General features: G+C 42.6%; 1 protein-coding gene across 1 annotated transcript in view; it reads right to left on the bottom strand.

The window, feature by feature from the left end:
• TM7SF3 (transmembrane 7 superfamily member 3) overlaps positions 1 to 22,921 on the bottom strand; it is a 31,803-nt gene extending 8,882 nt beyond the window's left edge. The window contains exons 1-8 of the mRNA XM_037514194.2: positions 22,752 to 22,921; positions 16,968 to 17,122; positions 13,078 to 13,228; positions 11,759 to 11,879; positions 10,898 to 11,069; positions 5,658 to 5,835; positions 2,908 to 2,994; positions 1,408 to 1,488 (exon numbers count right to left, since the gene is read on the bottom strand). Of these exons, the coding sequence (XP_037370091.1) occupies positions 1,408 to 1,488; positions 2,908 to 2,994; positions 5,658 to 5,835; positions 10,898 to 11,069; positions 11,759 to 11,879; positions 13,078 to 13,228; positions 16,968 to 17,122; positions 22,752 to 22,833 (1,027 nt within the window). The 5' untranslated portion in view covers positions 22,834 to 22,921. The remainder of the gene's footprint in view (positions 1 to 1,407; positions 1,489 to 2,907; positions 2,995 to 5,657; positions 5,836 to 10,897; positions 11,070 to 11,758; positions 11,880 to 13,077; positions 13,229 to 16,967; positions 17,123 to 22,751) is intronic.
• Between the last annotated feature and the right edge of the window lie 611 nt (positions 22,922 to 23,532).

The raw sequence follows: 23,532 nt of genomic DNA, 5'->3' as shown, positions 1-23,532 counted from the left end.
TGTCTCTGGTGAACACTCTCACCCTCCACCTCCACATCTCTGGCCTGTACCTCAGCTCTTGTATGCATAAATAAATAAATCTTTAAAAAAAAATAAAAAAGTGACAAAGCAGCAACTGTTTTAAAGGTAAAGAAAAATCTTAACATTTTGATTTGTGTAAGTGTCCTATCTTCAATCTATCACCTAGGGGAACACAGGTTTATCATTAAAGTGGCATCTCATTTCCCTAAGCACCAAGCAACTCACCATGCAAAGTAAAACCCAGAGGAGGACTTGTTACCCAGAAGGCTTACAAAGCAAACTTGCATCACCAGGAGAGACCCTGAGAGCTAGTTCAGAGTTATCTGATTAACAGTCAGACTCTCAATCCAACGAATATGCAGAGAGAGGACGCACCCTAAGCTAACCTTACCTCTAGTCCATGAACAACACTGACATAATAAAATCCCCACCACGGGGGTGCTCGGCCATAAGACCCCTGTCTAGGCATGATCTTGTGTTAGGCAGGAGACAGGGTCCCTGCAAGTTGTGAGAAACTCCATGATGAACATGAACTCAGGCTGAGGCCGTCCAAGGAGAAAAGGCCATAAAGGAGAAAGCAACAGCTTCTGCACTGAAGATTCAAGGCAGGTCATGTACCCACACGCTGATAGTGACTGTCCCTGTCTCTAAGAAGGAATCCCACCCCACCCCCCACACTCACTCTAGATGAAATCAAGTTTTCACCACTAATAAACCCTCTAAGTAAACCATCCTCTAAGCTAATGATATAGGATCCATTATGTCACAGCAAGAGGTCACAGGCATGAGATCAGACTTTAGAGATGGAATGACCTCATGGAAAAAAGAGTCAAGAAAGGACCCAGCCCCTTAATAATGCTGGGTTCAAACTGCTTAGATGGAGCCTCCAACCTTTTCTCTGGGAGCAGCCTGTAGACCCTCCCTGATGCTGATTCCCATATGCTGAGTTGCACCAGCTTGAGTAAATCCTTGCTTGGTATATGCAGGATTAGATTCTCTTTTATTTCTGTTTTCAGAGAACTCAAGAAGACAGATTCTGATAATAATCTGGCCATGAAGCTATACTGTACTGGAATGGCCATGATTTTGTCAACATACCAAGATTCCTATCAATGCGAATCCCTTTAGGAAGGGAGGACACTACTGTGGGAGAGATGCCTTCATCTCTTATTCAAGTAACTAAATACTCTACCCACTTGGTCTGGTCATCTGGCTAGTGCTCAGCCAACAACACAAACAGTCTGAATAAGCAGTTTAGAAAAGATGCTTAGTTCATAGGTGGCCTGTTATTCTGCCCACATGATAGGACATTACATGATCCCAAATGGACAGAAAGAGAGGTGCATCTTCCTTTCTGAACACCCAAACAACACTGTTTCCACTTACCATCATATTCAATAGGGGTCAGTCTTGTAATCAGGATATAAAAGAAGACTCCCACGATGATAAAGCCCATAAAAAATAATTCTAGCAGCAAACCACCAGGAGCAGGAGGGAAGCAAACACAAGCCATAGTCAGGTATTCTTTTTTACAATGCAATTTAAATAGTTATATGCTTAAGCTCCCAGGTTATACACATTAGGGCATTTGGAGAAGAAAATTATTTAAAAGAATACAATATTAAAGGATTGATAGACTACATTTTCTTGTATGGGGTGAATTTCAATTGTTACAAAAGTTACTGTTAACTTCAAAAATCGTCCTAATACATTTATTCTTCCTACTTAAAAGGAGACTAGTACTTTTGTCATTGCATGTGAGCTGAAATTACACACTAAACTCCAATTTGTTAGAGTAAAACAACTTTTGAACATGTATCAAGATTGAGGACGGCTTCTGCAACAGAGAATGTTGCAGAGATACCACAATGCAATTCAAGTGTTTTGAATTGAGTTGTATTTCCACTAGTGTATTCATTTGTTAAAATCCAAGGAACTTTAAGATTAAAATATATACATATACACAAATACATACACAGATATATATAAAATATAAAATTATGTATATAATATTCCAAGCAAAATGTGACATGACTACAGAATCTTCTTTTAATTCATTCTTTCCTATTTGGGATAAACAATCACCACTGTCTTCATCCATTGCCCACAGTTTAGCAATTAAGTCCTTTATTGTAGAATCATTCTAGATTTTGAGGAAATAAATATTCTTTACAATATTTCCTTCTCAATTAACCAAGAAAAAAAGAGTAGTAATGGAGAGAAAGGAGGAAAGGTGCTGCTACACCATTTTATTAAAGCAAGTTTACAGGGTTTTGCGAGATGAGGACTAGTTCACTCTTCCTTGATGCTTCTGGTTAATGAATTAAAAAGGATATTTTTAGTAATTGCAAACATTAATAATCTAAAAGGCAGCACAAACAAATCAAATCAATTCAGAGAGCATAATTTATTCTCTGCTCCCCAAGTTCCATACAGTGGGATTGTGGGTTCCTGTTTTACGTGGGAACTCCTATGACTAAGCAGACATTTCAAGCTGCCTGTACAGACATCTGCAGCCTGGTTTATGTAAAAGCACACCAATCGCCATCACCAAAATTTACATGCTAGTCACACAGATGTTCTGATTTCTAAGCTGAGTGACCTTAAGTCAACTAGCACATGTAGCAATCAAGAATCTGCTGCACCCACCTAACTTTACTCCCTTTTAATAAGCGGAGTTTACCCTATGGAGAGAAAAGAAAAAATTAAAATGCAGAGAGACTCAGCAGAATCTTTACTGAAAGAACCTAGCCACAAATCTGTAAAAAGAATGGAATAAGCAACTGCTTATTCCTTACACACTCCTTACAGGTAAGAAGTTCCCCAGCAGCATTTAAGAAAGAAGACCACAAAGTGAGTGACCAGCAACCACACCAGACATATTACCTGTTTTCCAGAATCTGTGTCCAAAGAAACAGATGAACAGACCAAGGAGGGCAAAAAGAGTGAACAATACTTTGGTAGATACTCTTCCTAAAAGTAACAAAAAGACAGTGGCTAATACATCCATCTTGAGGCTGTATATTTAATACAATACAGTTACATGACAAATGCAAAATGAACTGACTGATTTGTTCCACACAAGGACATCACAAATTTATTTTTTAAACACCCTGACCGATAGGAATAGGAATATCAATGGCTGCTGCTATAGCAAAAACAGAAAACAGAGGGTATGTGCTTCCTGAGAAAGATAAGAAGCTATGCTGTGACAGGTACTGGGGAGAGGAAGTGGGAAAGAGGAGAGCATGTGTGTCTAAAACCTTTCTGTTTCTTCACAAAATAGACTGCAAGAAAAAAAAGGGAGCAAAGGGTGGGGGAACTATGGATTAAGAAATTTAACGGGCCTCCCCTGATGGCGCAGCAGTTGAATGCTGGGCTGTGAAGCTGCCTGCAGCCTCTGCAGCACCTGTTCGATCCCCGGTCGCCGGCAAGGGTTCCACATGGTGCGACAGACCTCTCTTGTCTAGCCCGCTGCTCCCCTCAGCAGTGTGTTTCAGTCTGCCTGTTCTATTCCCCGCTCTGGCTCTGGTGAGTTCTTTCACCTTCCAGCGCTTCTGACTGTACCCAGTGCTTGTATAAATAAATAAATAAATCTTAAAAAAAACCCAAAAAATGAATTTTAACAAAAAAATAGATTGAAGAGAAACACACCAACTAAAAACCATATATACAAACCTCATTTGAAGCCTGACTGAAACCAAAAGAAAAGGAAAAACAATTGGGATGATGACAGGGAAATGTAAGACCATATTTTGATCTGATGCCAGTAAGGAATGCTAGTATTTTTAATTGAAATCTGTGTTAATGATACCATGGTTATATATATATTTTTTAATATTTATTTTATTTATTATGCACAGAAGAACTAAGGTGAAGGACAGAAGTATAGAGAGTGAGAGGATTCACCAGAGACCAAGTGGGGAACAGAACAGGTGGATCTACTGAAATACACTGCTGAGGGGGGCAGCGGGCGAGATAAGACAGGTCTGCCGCCCCATGTGGGTCAGCTCCCTGGCCGGGGCTCAAACTCGTCCCACAGTGTCTGGTGATAGCTTGATAGCACTGAGACTTTAACCCCTGCACCACCAGGGAGGCCCCAGTTACATTTTTTTTTTTTTGTATTTTATTTTTTTTTAATAATAAATTTTATTTTTATATTCCCCATACAATTGCAACCCCCCCATTTTGACCCCAATCCCTCCCCTCCCACCCCCCACCCCCAAAAAGTGTCTCTGGTTCATAGTTTTTTGTTGATTTTGATTTTCACTTTCTTATAGTTATTCATTTTCCTGGTCCCTTATTTAAGTTTTTTAAAACAGGGCTTCTCTTTAAGATAAACACATTGAATTTCTGGGAACAAAATGACTGTCAGGGATTTGCTTTGAAAGAATACAGTGAAAAAGGAGGGCAAGGAGGTAAAGACAACAAAGTATATGTTTAAGACAATGACTATGAATCAATATTAAGGTTGAATAATTGGTATATGGAGGGTCAGTAAAATTTTCCATGATAAAATTAAATATACATACACATATTAAAGTAAAAGAGAATGTATTACACTATAAATCAAACAAATTACTACATATCTTATCCATTATATATTGCTGTGGGGAAAAGTACAGTGTTACAATGAACAATAAAGCACAATATGCCTCATGAGTCAAAGAATCCAAATCCTGTGTTTTGCCACAAGCTTAAATATATAGAGATACAGCATTCTGAAAAGTAAAATATACTCACTGAATTCACTACCATCACGACTGATGCGAGATAAACACAAAATAATATGTGAACTAAAAACGAAAAACCTATATAATTTCACGTGCAAAGTTATAAACCTATACATCTAAATACATAAGTTACTTCAGCTCTCAGATACAGAGTCCAGGAAAACCTGCCTTTCAGTAAGGAACATAGGCCAGAAGGCCAGAATGTGCAAGGTATAATACAGGCTAACATATCAATGCTTGTAAGAATGAGGAGCCAACAGAGTGATGAAACCAAAAATAAAATGCCACTTTCTGCTGAGTTCAGGCCTGTGGTAACTTGCTGTTCCATGATAACTGTTTCAAAAGAAGATCAAGTGTAAACTTTTATCAAGTACCATCACAGAGACAGCAAGGTGACCCAACACGATACAAAGTGACATGTGCAGGTCACCATGGGCAGGACATGCCACTGCACAGAAGAACCACACAGAATCCCCTATCTAGGGATTAAGAAGCTTCAGGAGAAAACACTTTGCAAGGAACACCAGAGACTAGGGCAGCGTCCACGTGACACATAACCCAGAGACAAAACATGCAGTAACTTGGGGGACAGTGAGGACAAAGGGGAGACTGAAAGAAAGCAGGAGGAGGAACTGTTCCGGGAAAGACATATCAGTTAGATACATGTGCTTTTCTTGTCTGTCTCATCTCCCCTACTAAAACCTAAGCTCCAGGAGGGCAGGTATTTCCTCTGTAAGTTTTCACTGTCTCAGTGGTGGAACAGGAACTGCTCCAAAGGCATTGGTTGAATGAATGAATTCAGACTGGACTAACGCATATTTTAATACTCTTAAATTCGTATTAGTTGATGTAGATCTGCAAAGCCAAAGAAGAATTTTTCAAAGTTCAAATCCACATACTCACCAAGGGAAGAACAGTTACCCTCTGATGTCACAAAACTGCAGGCATATGTGTGTGCAGGAATGTAAGCAGCAGATGTATTGAGAAGTGGGTCCCAGACTATGACATTATAAATGACACCTTGGCCCCGCAGGGAAGAGAAGGAAACACTTGTCTTGTCATTAGCTGTTAGGGTAGCCACCTGAAGCCAAAAATAATGGATAATTAGTGTTTAGATTTTTAAGAAACAAATAAGCTATTCTATCATATCCCACCTCCATGTGTCTTAAATTGAAATACTCAAATTATAATTCTTACTTCAAAGATACACCAACCCATTTGACTTTGTCAAAAGATCATCCTATAGCTTGTATGTGCAACAAGCTCTTACACAAATTGCTTCTAAAGTTCTTTTAGAGTATTAAACATTAATAACTGAAATGATTGTTAAAAAAAATAATGTGTAAAGGCTAGTCAGGACAAAGCGAAACATCTTTTCTCATCTGCTAGATGAGAGCAGATGCAATATTTATACGGATCACTACTTTTCTGGTACTTAGCACCATGCCTGTCCCAAAGTAGCTGGCCAACAAGTATTAGCTATTACTGCTAGCTGGACGGTTAGCCAACCAAGACTGGGAACATCCCATGAGTGCTTGCACATTCTGTCTTATTTAGAAAATAAGAAAACATGAAGTTGTATTGTGCAATAGTCCTAACTTCAAAAATTCCCTCTTCCAGATTATTTTTCAGAAGGGTCATACATACAACAGAACAAACAAGCCCTGTATAGCCCTAATATATCGATGTGTTCCTACTAACAGAAAATTCAATTAAATATTAGCATTTCAAGAGTAAATAAGTACAAGCCTCTTCTACTACCTAGAAATATATTACTTAGTCTTCAAAAATGTTTTCTGGACCAAGGATTGGCCAAGTTCAATAAAATACTAACATTATCTCTTATTCTCCCAGGTTTGTATTACCAAACAGTCAACCTTACAGAAATGTCAAAATAAAAATACAAGTAGACTAAATTCCACCCCTTGAGATTTAACAGCAGTTAATATTTTACTATACTTGCTTTTCTATCCCTTCCTCCTTTTCACTCCCATCTCTGTTTTTTTTTTTTTTCCTGATGAACAATTTTAAATAAGTTACAGGTATCATGACATTTCCCTTCTGAACAGTGCAATGTATGTGTCCTAAGACAGTGCCTCACAAACTTCATGTGCATATGAGTCACTGGTGGAGTTGGGTGAAATTCAGACTCCGATTCTGTTGCTCAAAGGGCAGTTGAGATTCTGCTTTTCTAGCAAGTTCTCTGGGGATGCCAAAGCTGAGTGCCTACCTAAAACACTGAGTCATAGGGCACTGAGTAGAATGTTCTGCTTACCCATGATACCTTAGCTCACCCAAGAAAGTTAATAATTTCTTATTACCCAATACACATATTCATATTCTTCCAAATGTCTTTTATGGCCTTTCTCCCCCTTAAAGTCCAACCATGTCCCATCCTGGTCTTCATCTCCAAGCTCTGTATTCCAGAACAATCCTTCTCAGCAAGATCTCCCACCCACTTCAGAGGAGACTAAGGGCAATTGTTTAATATAAGAATATCTCACAACGTGTCAGATTATGCTATTTAAATCTGTATTTCCTGTGAACAGGGACTCCTGAGGACTGAATTCAGATGAAAGCCCATAGGTGATGATGACCAGGTCAGCCTGCATCCCCAGGCATGCATGATGGGCCTGCACACCATTGGAGACACTCACTTGTCACCTGTATAATGGGGAGAACATGAACAGCTCCACTCTGAAAGCAATTTTACTTTTGCAGTTAGAATTACTCCAAGGCGGTGCCTCCCTGGTGGCGCAGGGGTTAAAGATAGCACTATCAAGCTATCGCCAGCAACTGCAGCACTTTGGCTGGCCAAGGAGGTGACCCATATGGCGCAGCAGACCTCTCCTATCTCACCCACTGCTCCCCTCAGCAGTGTATTTCAGTGGATCTGCCTGTTCTGCTCCCCACTGTCTCTGCTGAATCCTCTCATCTCCCTCACTGACCTCCCCACCCCTCTGGCCTACACCCCAGCTCTTGTATACATAAGTAAGTAAATCTTAAAAAAAAAGAAAAGAAAAAAAAAAAAGAATTACTCCAAGGGTACTATTTAGGCATCTAGGTACTATCCTGACCTCAACTATTTTTCACATGATTTAGTTACTTGAAATCAACTGAATTGGGCCTCCCCGGTGGCGCAGCGGTTGAGCGCTGGGTTGGGAAGCTGCCCGCAGCCTCTGCAGGGCTGGTTCGATCCCCAGCTGCTCCCCGGCCACCTGGGGAGGGTCCCGCATGGCGCACAGACCTCTCCTGCTGCCGGCTGCTCCCCTCAGCAGTGTACTTCAGTCCTTCTGCCTGCTCTGCTCCCCGCTCTGGCTCTGGTGAATTCTCTCACCCTCCCATACTTCTGACTGTACCCAGTGCTTGTATAAATAAATAAATAAATAAGAAATCAACTGAATTATTTCACTGACAGCAACAAAAGAGGTGACTTTCTATTGTTCTTTCTAGAGTTAATAGTTTGCTTTCCTTTGTAAAGAAGAGTTTTGGCAAAATTAACAGGCAACTATAAATCAGAGACATTCTGCAGGGGAGGGGGAAGGAAAGGGATCAAAACAGGGAGGGAAGAGCACAAGGGACTATGGTGATGGTGCACAGTGAATTGGTGGTGGAATTTTACAGGGACTCCACCTGAGAATGAGACACAGGGCAAGCTAGGAATTATGCAGTTTTAGGGACAGTGCAGGAGGGGACCTCTGAAGAATTTAGGGAGGCTTCAGAGATAAGGACAACCAAGGGAAAGTAACCCATTCCACTAGGAAAAACAAACATCCCAGGACCAAGGACAACATTGTTAATGCTAGTCCTGGTTTCCTTCAGGTGGTAAAGGGAGGCGGAGATTGGAGAAATGGAGAGTGGTTTAATTTATGGACACATTAGAAGGGCAGCTGTTTAACTTCAAAGCAGGGATGCCCATCCAGAAGACTGGGCCATAAATTTAAAGATGCAACAAATGGGGAAAGAGAAAGCTGTTGGATTAGGAATGTGAAGATCCCCCACTCAGTAGCAAATTAAGTGAGACAGATGAGAACCAACCAATCACAAAGAGACTGGTGGAGCTTTAGAATAATGAGGGAAAAAAGGTATATATTCCCTGAGACACGACTCCACTTTGGCTTCCTTGCCCGTCCCAGGCCTGGTTCCCTGGCCTGGGAGTCCCACTTTATTTCTGTTCTTTTTCTCCTCAATAAACTTTTTCTTTTTATAAACAAACTGCCTCTTCTCGCTTGCTTGCCTGAGCGTCTGCGAAGTTCCTGCTGCGGCTTCGTGAGACACCAACCCGTGGGGGTCTAGTGGCTGGGACTCAGCGCTGCCCTGCAGCCTGGGATCTGTTCCTGGCTGGGAGACTAGGCCTGACAATTCCGGTATCAAGAGGAGGAAGCATATATTGTACAAAAAGGAAGAATGATGTAAAATATATATTTTTAAAATAATTAATTAAAAAAGGAAACATTTTGGCTCACTACCTCCTTCACAAAAGGCAGAATCAATCCAATCTTAATTATCAATTTTCATAAGTAACTTGGTGTAAAAATCTTCTCCAAATGGCAACAACTGAGAAATTTCCTTTTTCTTTCTTTTTTCAGTATCAGGATAGTCATGTTTCTACTTAGTCAACACTGTCATTGATCGTTAGTCTTTCTGATCACTGAACTCCCCCAAAGTTGGACAGTACGAGCCCCTTCAAACCCGCTTGAGGGTCGCCTTGGCCTGGCCTCTTCGGTCACTGAGTCTTGCCTTACTGGCACATTCTGACACTTAACTAAAAGCTGAACAGTAAACTAAGAAGGCCCTGTGAAGGGAGTTCTTACATTCTTCCTGAGAATAAAAATGGTCTTGAATCGCTTCCCGGCCTTTTGGCTAAGATCAAGTGTCAAAATGGTCTTGAAAATTTCCTACCCCAAAATGTAACCAACAGATATTTCCATCAGCCTCCTAAGTTATGAACAATCAGACTGAGCTTTCTGGTCCGAGGTCCCTCGCCACACGGCACAGTGCCACGCTAGGTGACACCACACAACGATGTCTTGCTCTGCGGCAGCCCATGCCCCTAGCAGCATCAAGAGACCCTGCTCCAACAGCTTCTTTCCACATAATCTGGAGATCTCCCAAGAAGAGTCAGAGCAGTCCAGACACACCACCCTTTCCCCCACCACTTGCCTGCAGGACAGTTTCATCTCATATGAGATAGCTGTCAGCGCCTTTTGAGACACAAGATAACATCCTACTTCCGCACACAAAAAAAGGATGTGTAGCAGTGAGTCACAATTTAACATGCATAGGAGTCACCTGGGGGATCTCATAAAATGCCAATTCTGATTCAGAAGGTCTGGAGAGGCGCCTAAGAGTCTGCAACTCTGACAAAGCCCCGGGCAATGCTAATGCTGCTGGCTCAGAGCCCACAGGCAGAGTAGTAAGAATTTCTACAGTTTCAAAAGCTCAGAGAAAATTTGAGTTAGAGTACAAATGTTAATGTCAATATGATTATCCTTAAAAAGTTTCTCATTATCTTGTCTCAAAACATAACCTTTGTGGGCCTCCCCAGTGGTGCAGCGGTTGAGCGCTGGGTTGCCAAGCTGCCCGCAGCCTCTGCAGCGCTGGTTTGATTCCCAGCTGCTCTCCAGCCACCGGAGGAGGGTCCCACATGGTGCGCAGACCTCTCCTGCCGCCCGCTGCTCCCCTCAGCAGTGTACTTCAGTCCTTCTGCCTGCTCTGCTCCCCGCTCTGGCTCTGGTGAATTCTCTCACCCTCCCGCACTTCTGACTGTACCCAGTGCTTGTATAAATAAATAAATAAATAAATCTTTAAAAACAAAAACATAACCTTTGCAAAAACTTGTATCTAACAAGTTATGGAAATAGATAAAAGATGACCACTGCTTCCATCCATACCTCAAGAGCAGCTGATCACGTAAGCGACTATGACTAAAATGTAACAAACCTGACATACATTTCCTCAAAGGTCAACAGCATCTTGAGTTATCACTAGAAAAGACTCCCAAGATGAAAATAAAATGAAAGGGAGTAAGTGATGGTCCCAGGAAGAACAAGAGTACAGTGAAGAACTAGCTCCTGGGAGCTTCTCCCCTTCTCGGGTCTTAAGAAGGGGCTCTAATCTGGTCACACAAGAATTGGATTTACCTTGACACCACTGGCAGTCACCTCAGGCACTGTGGCCATCTTCTGCAGATGTTGTAGCAAGCCCTTCTGTGTGAGATCTTTCTCGGGTAGAAAGTATTGGAAGACATCATACCGTAGCCTCCACCGAGAGTCCGGGCCCATCCCAACGTCACACAGTGGAGGATCTGCGCCTCTAAAGTCAACCAACAAAACTAAGCATCAATGGTGGAGTAAGTCCAAAAGGAACCAAGAGCTTAATGCACGGCCAAGAAAAGTCACCCAATGAGAGGCACTATAGTTAAAGAGCCAGGTGCTTGTGTCAGTCAGGCCTCAAGTCCACTACCAGTGTTGCCATTGCTAGCTGGGTGCACATGGGCAAGTCATTAACTGTGGTAACTTTCAGGTAGCCTCCCTAAAGGTAGGAACGAATGCCTTTTCTTCCTAAGACTATTATGATTAGGAGATCTACCTGGTGGCGTAGGGGCTAAGTCTCAGCGCTAGCATACTATCACCGCTGTGGCCTGAGCTCGATCCCCAGCCAGGGATCTAACTCACATGGCGCAGCAGACCTCTCCTGTCTCGCCCGCTGCTCACCCTCAGCAGTGTATTTCACTGTCTCGCCCTCAGCAGTGTATTTCAGTGGATATACCTGTTTTGCTCCCCACTTAGTCTCTGGTGAATCCTCTCACCCTCTACACCTCTGGCCTAGACTCCAGCTCTTGTATGCATAAATAAATAAGACAAATCTTTTTTTTTTTTTTAAAAAAAGGAACTCAATTTTACTAATAAGAACTAAGGTTTTCGAGAGTGTTCATTGAATCTGCACAACAGCTAGTCAGGCTGGCCTTAAAAGTAAGTTGAGGGCGTGGGAGATGGACGTACCTCGCATAGCCTAGGTTTGCTGGGGCAAATTTAATCGTTGTTTCAAAGAAATTATATTCCAGGTAAATGTTGGGATCAATATCTAAATCAAACTCCAAATTGCAGCCTCCGGGGATAGGATCTGGATGAAAAATATGGAAGTTAATCAGCAAAGAATTCTTACCTACTCAAAATGCATGCAGAAACACAGAGTATATGTAAGACCTTCCCATACAGAAGTTTAACAAATATAAATATACAGCTTCTAGTTTTATACTACCTCATGGACTGAGGTTAAAAGTGGTCAAGTTCCCTGAGGTGAAGGGCTCTGGAAGAGGGGTCAGCAAAGCCTTCCTATAAAGGGCAAGCTAGGGAATGTTTCAGGTTGGTGACCTGCTGGTCTCTGGCAGGGAGGAGGCCATGGACAATACATGACAATACAGACAAAGGAACAGGCATGGCTGGATTCTAATAAGACTCGATGTATAAGACAGGCAGTGAGTGGGCTTGACTCAGGGACTGTGCTTTGCCAAGCTCTGCTCTAGATTTAGAAAGGTGAGAGGAGACAGAGGTTCATAAGCTGGGCTCCAAGGAGGAACTCCAGGTATACCCTGAAACTGTATACTAAATACTGGGTGTGCGTATTTTCTAAGGAGAGAGAGGTTTTTATTGGATTCAGGGATCTAAGACCCCTAATGGAAACCTGTGCTTCCCACACAGGACACACTGGTCAAAACAGTTTCAAAACAGTTCCAATCCAGCCCCTCTTCTCCATCCCCATTTCACCCCCCAAGTCCCAGCTCAGCAATGCCTTCTCCAATCTACTCACCCTACAGCTTCTAGTTATTTTTCTAAGACATGAAATCTATGGCCTCATGTCTCTGCTTACCAACTCCCTATGCATCCTCTGAGCCGACTTCACAACAGAGTGCAAACCTCCAAGTGTGCACAGGCACTTGGGCTCCAGCGCCAGTCTCCCCCACTGCTCACCATTCCCCCCAAACTCCATTCTTTTTCCATACCTTCTTGACTGAACCTTACTGCTGCCTCTGCCTAGAGTAACCAACTAAAGCATTAAGGTCTGTGTCTTGCCTTTCTGTTACTGCTTCTCTATGGGCTCCTTCAATGTTTTTCAAACAAAAAATGTATTCTCCTAGCTCCTACCTGGACTTTCAATTACCATACTAACAATTCCCTGACTTCCTTGCTGTAAAAACCTTTCTGATGCAATAAACTATATTTGTAATAAACACTGTCAATAGGATAATAGCTTTCCCTAAATTTTCATGAACAAGCCCCACGTATGGAGAGTAACAAGGAGTTGAAGACAGAAAGGTTACCTCTCTTTGAGTAGGACAGTGCAATGGCTAAATTGTGGACAGGCTCAGCATCGAGAGTCTCCAAATGCCAAGTGCACATACTCTGCTCTGGTCTAAGAATGAAAACCAGTCCTTTGTCAGTGCCTGTGCTGGAAGTGTTGGGAAGGAGAGTCTGTAGTAAAGAAAAAGAGAGTCATCATGAATAGGAAGCAAAATATTTAAATTCCAGAACTTACCTTGTATGCTATGTCCTAAAGGATCTCCCCAAACAAAAAGGAATAAACACAGCCCTCCCTTAGATACTGGAGTTTCTGTCACCTCTCTGTGTGTGTGTGCGTGCGCGACACACGGACATTTCAAATATACGCTCTTTGATCAGGAATAGTGGGTGGGTGCAAAGAGATTCCCAAACTGTTCAATCCCCCCAAATTAACATTTCCTATGTCAAATAATAAAGACTCCCAGACCAACACTTAGTTCCTGCTCCCAAGGAGCTCAATTTTCAGAAATCATTTTTAAAAACTGAGCCTTACCTGGCATATGTTACACTACAAGTTAAGTGTGCCATGTGCTAAGTTCTGCTATATGTAGAGACCTGTGAAGCCATCACCACGAACAAGACTGCGGGCACTTGCTCCCCACTTCCTGCCCTTCCTAATCCTTTCTCATACTCTTCTGCTCTCCCAATCCCTAAACCCATAAACTTGGAAACATTTTGGAATAATGAAATGCTTAAAAAGTTAAAGTTTCAGAATTTCTTCTTTAAACTAAGGAAATGGGAAAAAAAAAAAGGGTGAGATGGGTTTCAATTCAACAAACATAAGGGAGAATGACCCACATTCTATCTGGGTGCTGGGAAAATTGTAAAGCCACATACAGAAGAATGAAGCTGGATCACTCACTAATCCCATACACAAAAATAAACTCCATATGGATTACAGACATAGATATAAGACTTGCAAAAATAAAACACATAGAAAAAAAATTGGCAATATATTCCATGATATTAGCGATAAAGGTATTTTGGGTGACAAGACCGCTATGGCAAGGGAACTGAAAACAAAAATAAACAGTTGGGATTATTTCAAGTTAAAAAGCTACACAGCAGGGCCTCCCAGTGGCGCAGCAGTTGAGCGCTGGGTTGCCAAGCTGCCCGCAGCCTCTGCAGCGCTGGTTTGATTCCCAGCTGCTCTCCAGCCACCGGAGGAGGGTCCCACATGGCGCGCAGACCTCTCCTGCCGCCCGCTGCTCCCCTCAGCAGTGTACTTCGGTCCTTCTGCCTCTCTGCTCCCCGCTCTGGCTCTGGTGAATTCTCTCACCCTCCCGCACTTCTGACTGTACCCAGTGCTTGTATAAATAAATAAATAAATCTTTAAAAAAAAAAAAAAGTCCTCAACTCTTTAAAAAAAAAAAAATAAATAAAAAGCTACACAGCAAAAGAAAACACAAGATGATTAAAATGACACTCTATTGAAAGGGACAAAATATTTACACAATATATAACTGATAAGGGATCAATATCCAACATAGATTAAAAAACATACAATTCTGCGGCCTTGTTGGTGGCGCAAGGTTTTAAGACACAGCACTATGAAGCTATCCGCAGCCACTGCAGCATAAGTTCAATCCTCGGCCAGGGAGGTGACCCATGTGGAGCAGCAGACCTCTCCTGTCTCCCCCACTGCTCCCCTCAGCAGTGTATTTCAGTATATCTGCCTGTTCTGCTCTCCACTCTGTCTCTGGTGAATCCTCTCACCCCCCCCACACCGCTGGCCTGTACCCCAGTTCTTGTATGGATAAATAAATCTTAAAAAAAAAAAACCCATACAATTCAACAATTAAAAAAAATCAGATTAATAAACAGGCAGCAGAAATGAACAGACAATTCACCAGAAGGCCAAAAGACGTGTAAAAATATGTTCATCGTCGCTTCTAATAAGAGATGCAGATTAAAGTCACAGTGAGATATATCATCCCACACCCCTGAGAAGGGCCCATATTAAAAATGCCTCCCATAAGAAGTGTTGTGGATTTAGAAAAAAGGATCCCTATTACACTGAATGTGAACTGGTGCAGTCATTGTAGAAAGCAATATGCAATTACCTTAAAAAAACTAAAAATGGAAACACTGTATAACCCAGCAATCCTATATTGGGGCATCTATCTAAAGAATATGAAATCATCAACACAAAACCCCACATGTTCCTCAATGTCCACAGCAGCATTACTTGTAATAGCCAAGGCATGAACACAGCCTAAATGTCCAGCAATGGACTGGATCAAGAAAATGTGGTCTGCTCACACCATGGAACATTACACAGCCATAAGAAAGGATGAAATGCAGACATTTTCAACAAAATGGAAAGAATATAAGAAAATTTATGTGCAGCAAAGTAAGTTGGGATGATAAAGATAAATGCATTTACATAGCAGACAATTCAATAATGTAGAACACTTCAAAAAACCAGTGAACATCAATTAACATCCTTGAGGGGTCTGAGGTTATGAGGAAGGGGGAGGGGAGAGGGAGAAGTGGATATAAGGGATGAGAAAAAAAACAAAAAGAATCAACTGTCCCGATGATCCAGAAAACCCAAAGTGCCACGTTTAATAACTAAGATTCTTTCTGCATGAAAATTTAGACCTAAGACATGGTCTAGGCCACTTGTCACGGAAGTTACATTGCCTTCACTTCCTCCAAGTTCCGTTTCTCCAGATGTAAAATTAAATATAGGAGTTCCTGCCCAGGGGCCCCAGAAGTCCCCATGAAATAGTACAGCTGCATCCATGGATAGAGTCCAGAGATTTCAGTGGACCCAAAGTCTGTGGCACCAGGAGCTTAAGAATGACTGGACTTATGCATAAGAAAGCAATAAATATACCCGACTTTTTCTCCATTCTATCGCTTCCTTTGAATGTCGTCTTTGCTGTGATATTAATAACAAGGAAATCCATGCACAATTTCCCCATGTCTCCTGGGTAAAAGCCTAAAAAAGAAGTTTCTTTTTTAATTTTGTGCCAGAAAATATTTGGCTTCCTCTGAGGAATGGGCATATTTCTTGCTTTGAAGATAGCTGTGAGATTAAACATGCTTTGCTTTTTTGCTCTGCCTGCAAAGAGCCTAGACAAAAAGGTCAGACTTTTCACTTCTAGTCTATGAAATGGATATGGACACAGACACACACACACACACAGAATTTTAAAACCATGGTAGGGACAGGAGACAGAAATAAATACAAAATGCTTAGTTTGACAATAATATGACCGATGCCTATACAATATACAGCAAATTCCAAAATATTATAAGATCATCTGAGGACAAATAAAAGAAGCACTACTTCATACAAAGCAAAATACATTTATTAGCCTGGGGGTGGGGTCATATAGGCTACATATAAATAGATTTGTAAAAGGTTAAGATAAATGGCAGATTCTTAGCTTAAGCTAATCCAGAGAGCATTTGCAAATCTCCCCAAGCTGAGGGTGGGGAAAGAGGTCCAGCAATGATGAGCTGCTAAAGTCCAGCACAGGGGTGGAGGACCTGAGTGTTTGTTTCCCTAAGACTCCAAAGAAAAAGCTGATCCCACAGTGGTCTTAGTAAACTTGAACATCTAAATGGCAGAACAAGGATGGAGTGCTATTAAATTGGTAAAAACCATTAACAACCTATTAGTATAAGAAAAGGAGGCAGAGGACGCCCTGCTCTCCCCTACAGCTCAGCAGCCTATCACCCCCTCTTCAACCAGAAGTCACCATGCTCAAGAAAGGCTCGAAAACACTAGTCTCTTAGCTACTCTCCATTACCTTGACAAAATTTTCCTTTAAGATATAAATTCAAGCATAAAGGGACATCAAATTGCAATGTTTATACTAAATACAAGACCCAGAAATATGGAATTTTTTGTACTTACCTTAGAAAAAGAAATGGTTGTATTCTGATACTGTGAATGTATTTGGAAAATAAGAAAAGTCACATTGCTGGAAATATGACGCAGAATAGCTTCCTTTGGAAAGGGCCTGCTGAGCTCGAAGTAGCTAAATCTTCCCACAGAAAACTCAAGAATACCTACAAAAGGAGAAATGTTTCATTAAAACCATTATCCTCTAATATCAACTTGTAGACATCACATACATGAAGGTACTAATGCAATCCTCATAAGAACCCCAGTTATATTATCTAATCTTCATTTAATATTTTTTATTGTAAAATTGATAGAAAAAAAGTTATTGGTAGTTACAATTTGATTTCTAAAAATCCGGAGAAAATTTTAATAGTTCTAAATGAAAATGGTGTCATTCCTATTTATGTAAGCAGAAAGACATTTTAATTCTATATGGAATAAAGCTCCAGCTGAATGGAGGTGAGAATATTAGGGCATTGCTAATAGAATCCAGGTAGTGAAGCTGGAAAATGTGGGGAATTTTGAAGAAAAACACTTTTTCATTTTTCAGACTGTCCCACCACCAAGATTATCTTGAACTGGAAACCACATTATATATAAAACTATTGCTAGTTCTCCATAAATGGCACTAAAAACATTTCATGAATTGTCCCTTACTTTGCGCCATCAATCCTCCACCAATCAAGCCTTAAAAATATCCACAAAGTCTGCCAAAGAGCAATATTAGTTTGTTTTCCCAGGAATTAAGGGGGTTTCCATACTTCGCTTTCCAAAGCGCACAGTTTGTTTCCTGCCTTTTCTAGTTTACCTGTTCAGTTTTGTTTTTTTTTTTTAATAGAGGCATGTTTTTTATTTATTTATTTGTTTGTTTGTTTTTTGTTTATACAAGTACTGGGTACAGTCAGAAGCGCGGGAGGGTGAGAGAATTCACCAGAGCCAGTTAGGGAAGCAGAGCAGGCAGAAGGACCGAAGTACACTGCTGAGGGGAGCAGCGGGCGGCAGGAGAGGTCTGCATGCCATGTGGGACCCTTCTCCGGTGGCCAGGGAGCAGCCGGGGATCGAACCGGCGCCCCAGAGGCTGCGGGCAGCTTCGCAACCCAGCGCTCAACCGCTGTGCCACCGGGGAGGCCCTACCTGTTCAGTTTTTAAGTTGTTTCCTTTCCCCCCATTCTTCCTACTCCGTAAATGTTTAAGTGTTATTGGACTACTCACTCTGCCTACCAGGTATCGTGTCAAAAATGGCACAAGCAAATTCTAAGGTTATCCAAGACAATTACCACTTAGATTTGCCCTGCAGTACATCTTAGAAACTAAACTTTTGTCAATGTCCCATCCCATGGGCCTTGAATGAAAAAGTCCTGGAAGACAAGGAAGTTATGAACGCATTAACTCTTGGTCATAAAGTTTGCTTAACCTTCCGTTTTCTTAACCTTCCCACATGGAAGTGAAAATAAACCACCAATCAGATATACTTGAAGAACCAAAGCTTTTCAGGGCTTTAAAAAGACAGTCAGGAGAGACAGGACCAGAGAAATAGAAATACATTGTTTCTCAATTTATCATAAAAACATTGTATAGTTTGCTCGGTAGAGGCCTTTACATATCCCATTATAGTCATCACTATTTAATGTTCCTTGGGGCTACTGCAAAATTACCTTTTCTTTTTAAATTTCACTCTCTAGCTGTCTCTTCACCAATAAGCCTTTTAAAAAAATTCTAAAGATTATTCTAATATCCAGGTTTAAGAATTCCTAACACAATGCTTGATGAAGAAGATGAATGAGAGCCATTCTTAGTTACTATTAACCTAACTTCTGTGTGACAATACTTCGTGAATGTTATACCCTGGCTGGCCAATCGCCATTTCACAGTTTTTATAGAACAGTATTCATAGAAGATTACAACCAAGCCAGTTGTGGTCTGATCCCTGACATTCCTACCGCAGGGCCAATCACCTAGTTAACTCAGGGTGAATGTTTAGCAAATGACGGTTGAACTTTGTGTCTTCAGGCAAGTCACTGATTTCTTCTAGGCCTAGTACCTTCCTGGTAGGGTGGCAAGAACTAGTTTGCAAAGTACTCCAAGTATCTAACAAACTGGGGAAAGCTCTGTAAACTGTCCAATGACACACAATAAGTATCACTAGTAACTTCCATGAAATTTCCAGGGTTTCAGTCTCACCTTCTTATTAAAATAAGAAGTCAGGTAGATATTCAGTACAGTCCTACAAATAAAAGAGTGGAAGGAAGGAAGAGGACTAACAAGTACAAATGCCCAGAACATTCACTGTATGTATCAAGGTGGGAAAGAAGTTTCTATAGAATGAGAAGGAAAAATACTGAAAGTTAAAAAGACAACTTTTAACAGTCCAGCCTGACAGAAATTGCATTTCAAAGTTCTACTCCTAAAAACAGACCTGGCAAAAGAAGACTTGTATCCAAAATATATCTTGAAGAAGTTAGCAGGAACTTAACTTCACCTCTAAGTCATTTGGAAAAGGATTCTTTAGAAATATTTTATGAGGCATAATGAGATCTTATGATTTGGGGAGTAGGAGGGAAACAGGAAGAACATCAAGAGATTACAGAGCAGGGCTTCCCTGGTGGCACAAGGGGTTAAGACGCAACCTATGAAGCTGTCTGCAGCCTCTGCAGCACGAGTTTGATCACTGGCCAGCCAGGGAACTACCCACATGGCACACAGCAGACCTCTCCTGACTGGCCCGCTGCTCCCCTCAGCAGTGTACTTCATCAATCCGCCTGTTCTGTTCCCCACGCTGTCTCTGGTGAATCCTCTCACTCCCCATACTTCTGGCCTGTACCCCAGTTCTTGTATGCATAAATAAATAAACCTTAAAAAAAAAAAATTTGGGCCTCCCTGGTTGCGCAGGAGGTTGAGCGCCACACTGTGAAGCTGTCCGCAGCCTCTGCAGTATGGGTTCAATCCCCGCTGGCCGGCCGGCAAGAATCCCACATGGTGAAGCAGACCTCTCCTGTCTCGCCCATTGCTCTCCTCAGCAGTGTATTTCGTCAGTATGCCTGTTCTGTTCCCTGCTCTGTCTCTGATGAATCCTCTCACCCTCCCGCACATCTGGCCTGTACCCCGGTTCTTGTATAAATAAATAAATCTTAAAAAAACAAAACAAAACAAAAAGATTACAGGGCAAATGGCTAACAGGGAGCCAGGTCTTACACAAGCTATTGCTCTTCTCTCCTCTTTTCTGACACAAATATTTTTTGTGCTCTGACACACAGTAGGGGTCTCTTTTTCTAATTTGCATGCCCTTCTTCCATTTCCACACAGTCACTTTTTCTTTCTAGTAATTCCATTAAAAGAGCTGCCCAACCCTATACTTGCCCACCCCCTTCCCAATGAGTTCCTAAACTTGCAACCTTACACTGTTCTAACTCTTCCTTTTTATTATTGGGCCTCCATTGCTTGTGTGATGGAATAGGAAAACAAGAAGAGCTCAGTTGCTTGGGCAGGTCTGCCAACAACCGGCTAGTTTCTCATGTGTCTTTTATTCATTTTCCTTACCCTAAGAGCTGAAAGGAAATGCAAAAACAGGTGTTTCATATTTCTTCACATACTCTTGATCTGCTCTCTTACTGAAAGCTCTATCAATGGCACACACCTTAGCAGGCCTAAGTGACACTGGACTCAACTATGTAATTCCATGTGAATTAGTGAGTAAAAATCTGAAATAGCCAAGGATGGAAAGAGAACAGGGGCTCCAAGACAAAGGAAAACAGTTTGCATGTGAGATTTCTCTCCTATCCCTGCTGGTCACATCAGACATTCCGGCAACTGGGTCAGCTAACCTCCAAGATTCACTGAGCTTTCAAACCACTTCAATATTATGCAAGTTAGCTAAAGATGGGTAAATCCTCCTAAATTACAGCAGTTGCTCGATTTCTTCCGTTTGTAGTTATCAGAATCCTTCCATAGAAATTCAGCCATTTTGCAGGATGATCCTGCAAGTCTTAAGCCAAGGTTTTCTTAGTTTCTTCATGCATTTAACCTGACAAACGTTGAGAATGTCAGTTTTTACTATCACGAGCATTAAGTTCCCACATTTCCATACAGCACAAGATTGCTAAAGCGAGGCAAAAAGAATAATGAGGAGATAGCAGTGCTGCAATTGTTATAGGACAGGGAGAGGGGCAGCCCAAACCCCGCAAACCTGCCTATTCTAAATGGGTTCGGCCATCCGCCGCATCAACACAAAACACATGAGACTAATGGGAAGGATCTTTAATAAAACTAGGAAACAATACAGGAAAGGCAAAGAGTCTAGTTTCTAAATGAAGCACCCAAAGTTACCCGTCCCCTCGTGGGTAAAAGTCCATCCATATGGGATCGGCCCAGAACAAGGCCCCAAAGCCTGCTACAAGTCTAAAGCATCTTCCAGTGGGGACCCACAGAAAAGGGTCACAAACAACCGGACAAGCCCGGAAGGAAAAGAGCAAAATCAACATCAAGATAAAAGCTGCCATTGTCACCTCCCCACAGGTCTCACCCACATCTGTGTCACCCAGTCCACGACCAAAAGACAAGCGCAGTTTCTTTACGTGTCTCTAGATTCCATGCACCTCCTCCAGGTCTCCTGGCTCCATCCTGCTTTCTTCCTCAGTCTCTTCTCCAGCTTCTCCTCTCCCTGCTCAGCTCCACCCTCCCTTGGGTGGGGCAGGGAACCTCCCCCTTTCCTGGGGACCACCCTGTTGCAATCCCCCCTTTTAATTTTTATTCCACCATATCTATGGTGGGCACAATCACGGTCAAGAAACAGTATCTGAAAACTAGTAATTTGAGTTGCGTTCTCAAATTATTAGAAAAATTGACTTTTGTGTAAAAATTTCTAGATATTAAGTGCTCAAACACAGAATTAGAAATAAGCATGATCTTGCCCTCAGTTTCCTCCTCTGTGAAATGAGGAAGCTAACCATCTGATAAGAGAGAGGATTAGATAACGCTGCTGTGAAAGCACGCACCAGGCAAACTCCACTGTAAGCGCCCGGCCATAAACAAGGACCTTTTTTTTTTTTTCTTCTGTAAACATAAAACTGCCCTTTCAGCTTTAGCCTTAAGTCAATGATTCTACGGTTCAGTTTGCAAAAAGCTTTTCAAAGATAAGCACTTAGGAGCACAATCATATTATTCAGAAAATATTATGTTTCAGAACTGCATCTGGTCTTTTAAGCGTAAAACAAAACTAGGAATGTGCTTAAGCTCACGGAAAAACACATGACCGTCAGCCTACAGAATTAATGCTTTTTACAATTCGACAGTAACAAACCACGAACTAGTGCTCAAACCCATTCTCCAGGCTCATAACCTACGATGTCAAGTCCTAGTCTACGTTCACTTTTCCTCTCAAGCTCTGCAGAACAGTAACAATTTGAAATGTATTTGGATTTCGGAGTATGAACATCCGCTGCAGCCCGGAGGGCCCTAAATCCCAAAGCCCCGGGTTCTGCCCAGAGCCTCGCTGCGCAGAGGCTCACACACACCACTTGGCAGCAAAGGGATGCTCTGGGCGTTAAATCAAACCCACTAACATGGCTGCTCCCGAAGGGAGCCCGTAACGGGTGTGCCCAGGAGTTACTAATCTCTTCCCATTTCCCCTGCTGAATTAGGAGACGGAGAGATGGGAATTTCCTTCTGCAGGAAAGGACCCTGACGCACTCTAGAAGCTTCTGAACTCTAGGTGCACAGACCCCAGGGTAGATTCTGCCCTTGCAAGACATGTGAAAGCCGCTCCGGGCCGCGGCACTAAGCCGCCCCCGACCTTACCTTCGCTGGAGTTCCCGGCGGCACCAGCCATGCCCAGCTCCGACGCCAGCACCGCTAGGACAAGGAGCCCGAGCCGCCCCATGGCGGCCGGGATCCCGCACGCCCGACTGCAGGGCCCGAGAGGGTGCGCGCGGGACCCCGCCACCTCCAGAACGCTACCCTGGGGCCCCGGCCCCGCGCGCCATGGCCCACCAGGTGCACGCCTCGCGCCCCTGCCAGCCAGCGGCTCAACAAGCCCCAAGGCAGGTCCCCTTTCGCGTCAGGACTGCACGCCACGCCACGCCCCTTGACGTCAGCACGCGGGTCGTGGGGGCGTGACCAGGTGAGCGGAAGGCGTGTCCGGGGCGAGGGGCGTGTCCGGGGCGAGGGGCGTGTCCAGAGGGGCCGGCCTCCCTACACCGCCCCACCCTAGCGCAGGCACCTAGACGTTCTAGCTAGTTCACTGATGCAACGTGTACTTCTCGGTTTTTTATTTCCTTTTTTAAAAAAGGATTATTTTATTTATTTATGCACACAAGAGCTGGGGTACAAGCCAGAGATGCAGGGGGTGAGAGGATTCACCAGAGACAGAGTGGGGAGCAGAACAGGCAGACTGACTGAAATGCATTGCTGAGGGGAGCCGTGCCAAGACAGGAGAGGTCTGCTGCGCCACGTGGGTTGCTCCCTGGGTGGCAGGGGGTCGAACTCCTGCTGCAGAGGCTGCTATTGCTTCATAGTGCGGTGCTCAACCCCTTGCGCTTTTTTGTTTCTCCTTTGCGAAAACCACGGTTAGAGTCTGTTG

This window comes from Talpa occidentalis, unplaced genomic scaffold, assembly GCF_014898055.3.
Source record: "Talpa occidentalis isolate TD23 unplaced genomic scaffold, MPIMG_talOcc4v2.1 talOcc4.16, whole genome shotgun sequence".
NCBI classification, from domain to species: Eukaryota; Metazoa; Chordata; class Mammalia; order Eulipotyphla; family Talpidae; genus Talpa; species Talpa occidentalis.
The sequence above is the reverse complement of the archived record's forward strand: the minus strand, read 5'-3'. Positions and strand labels throughout refer to the sequence as shown.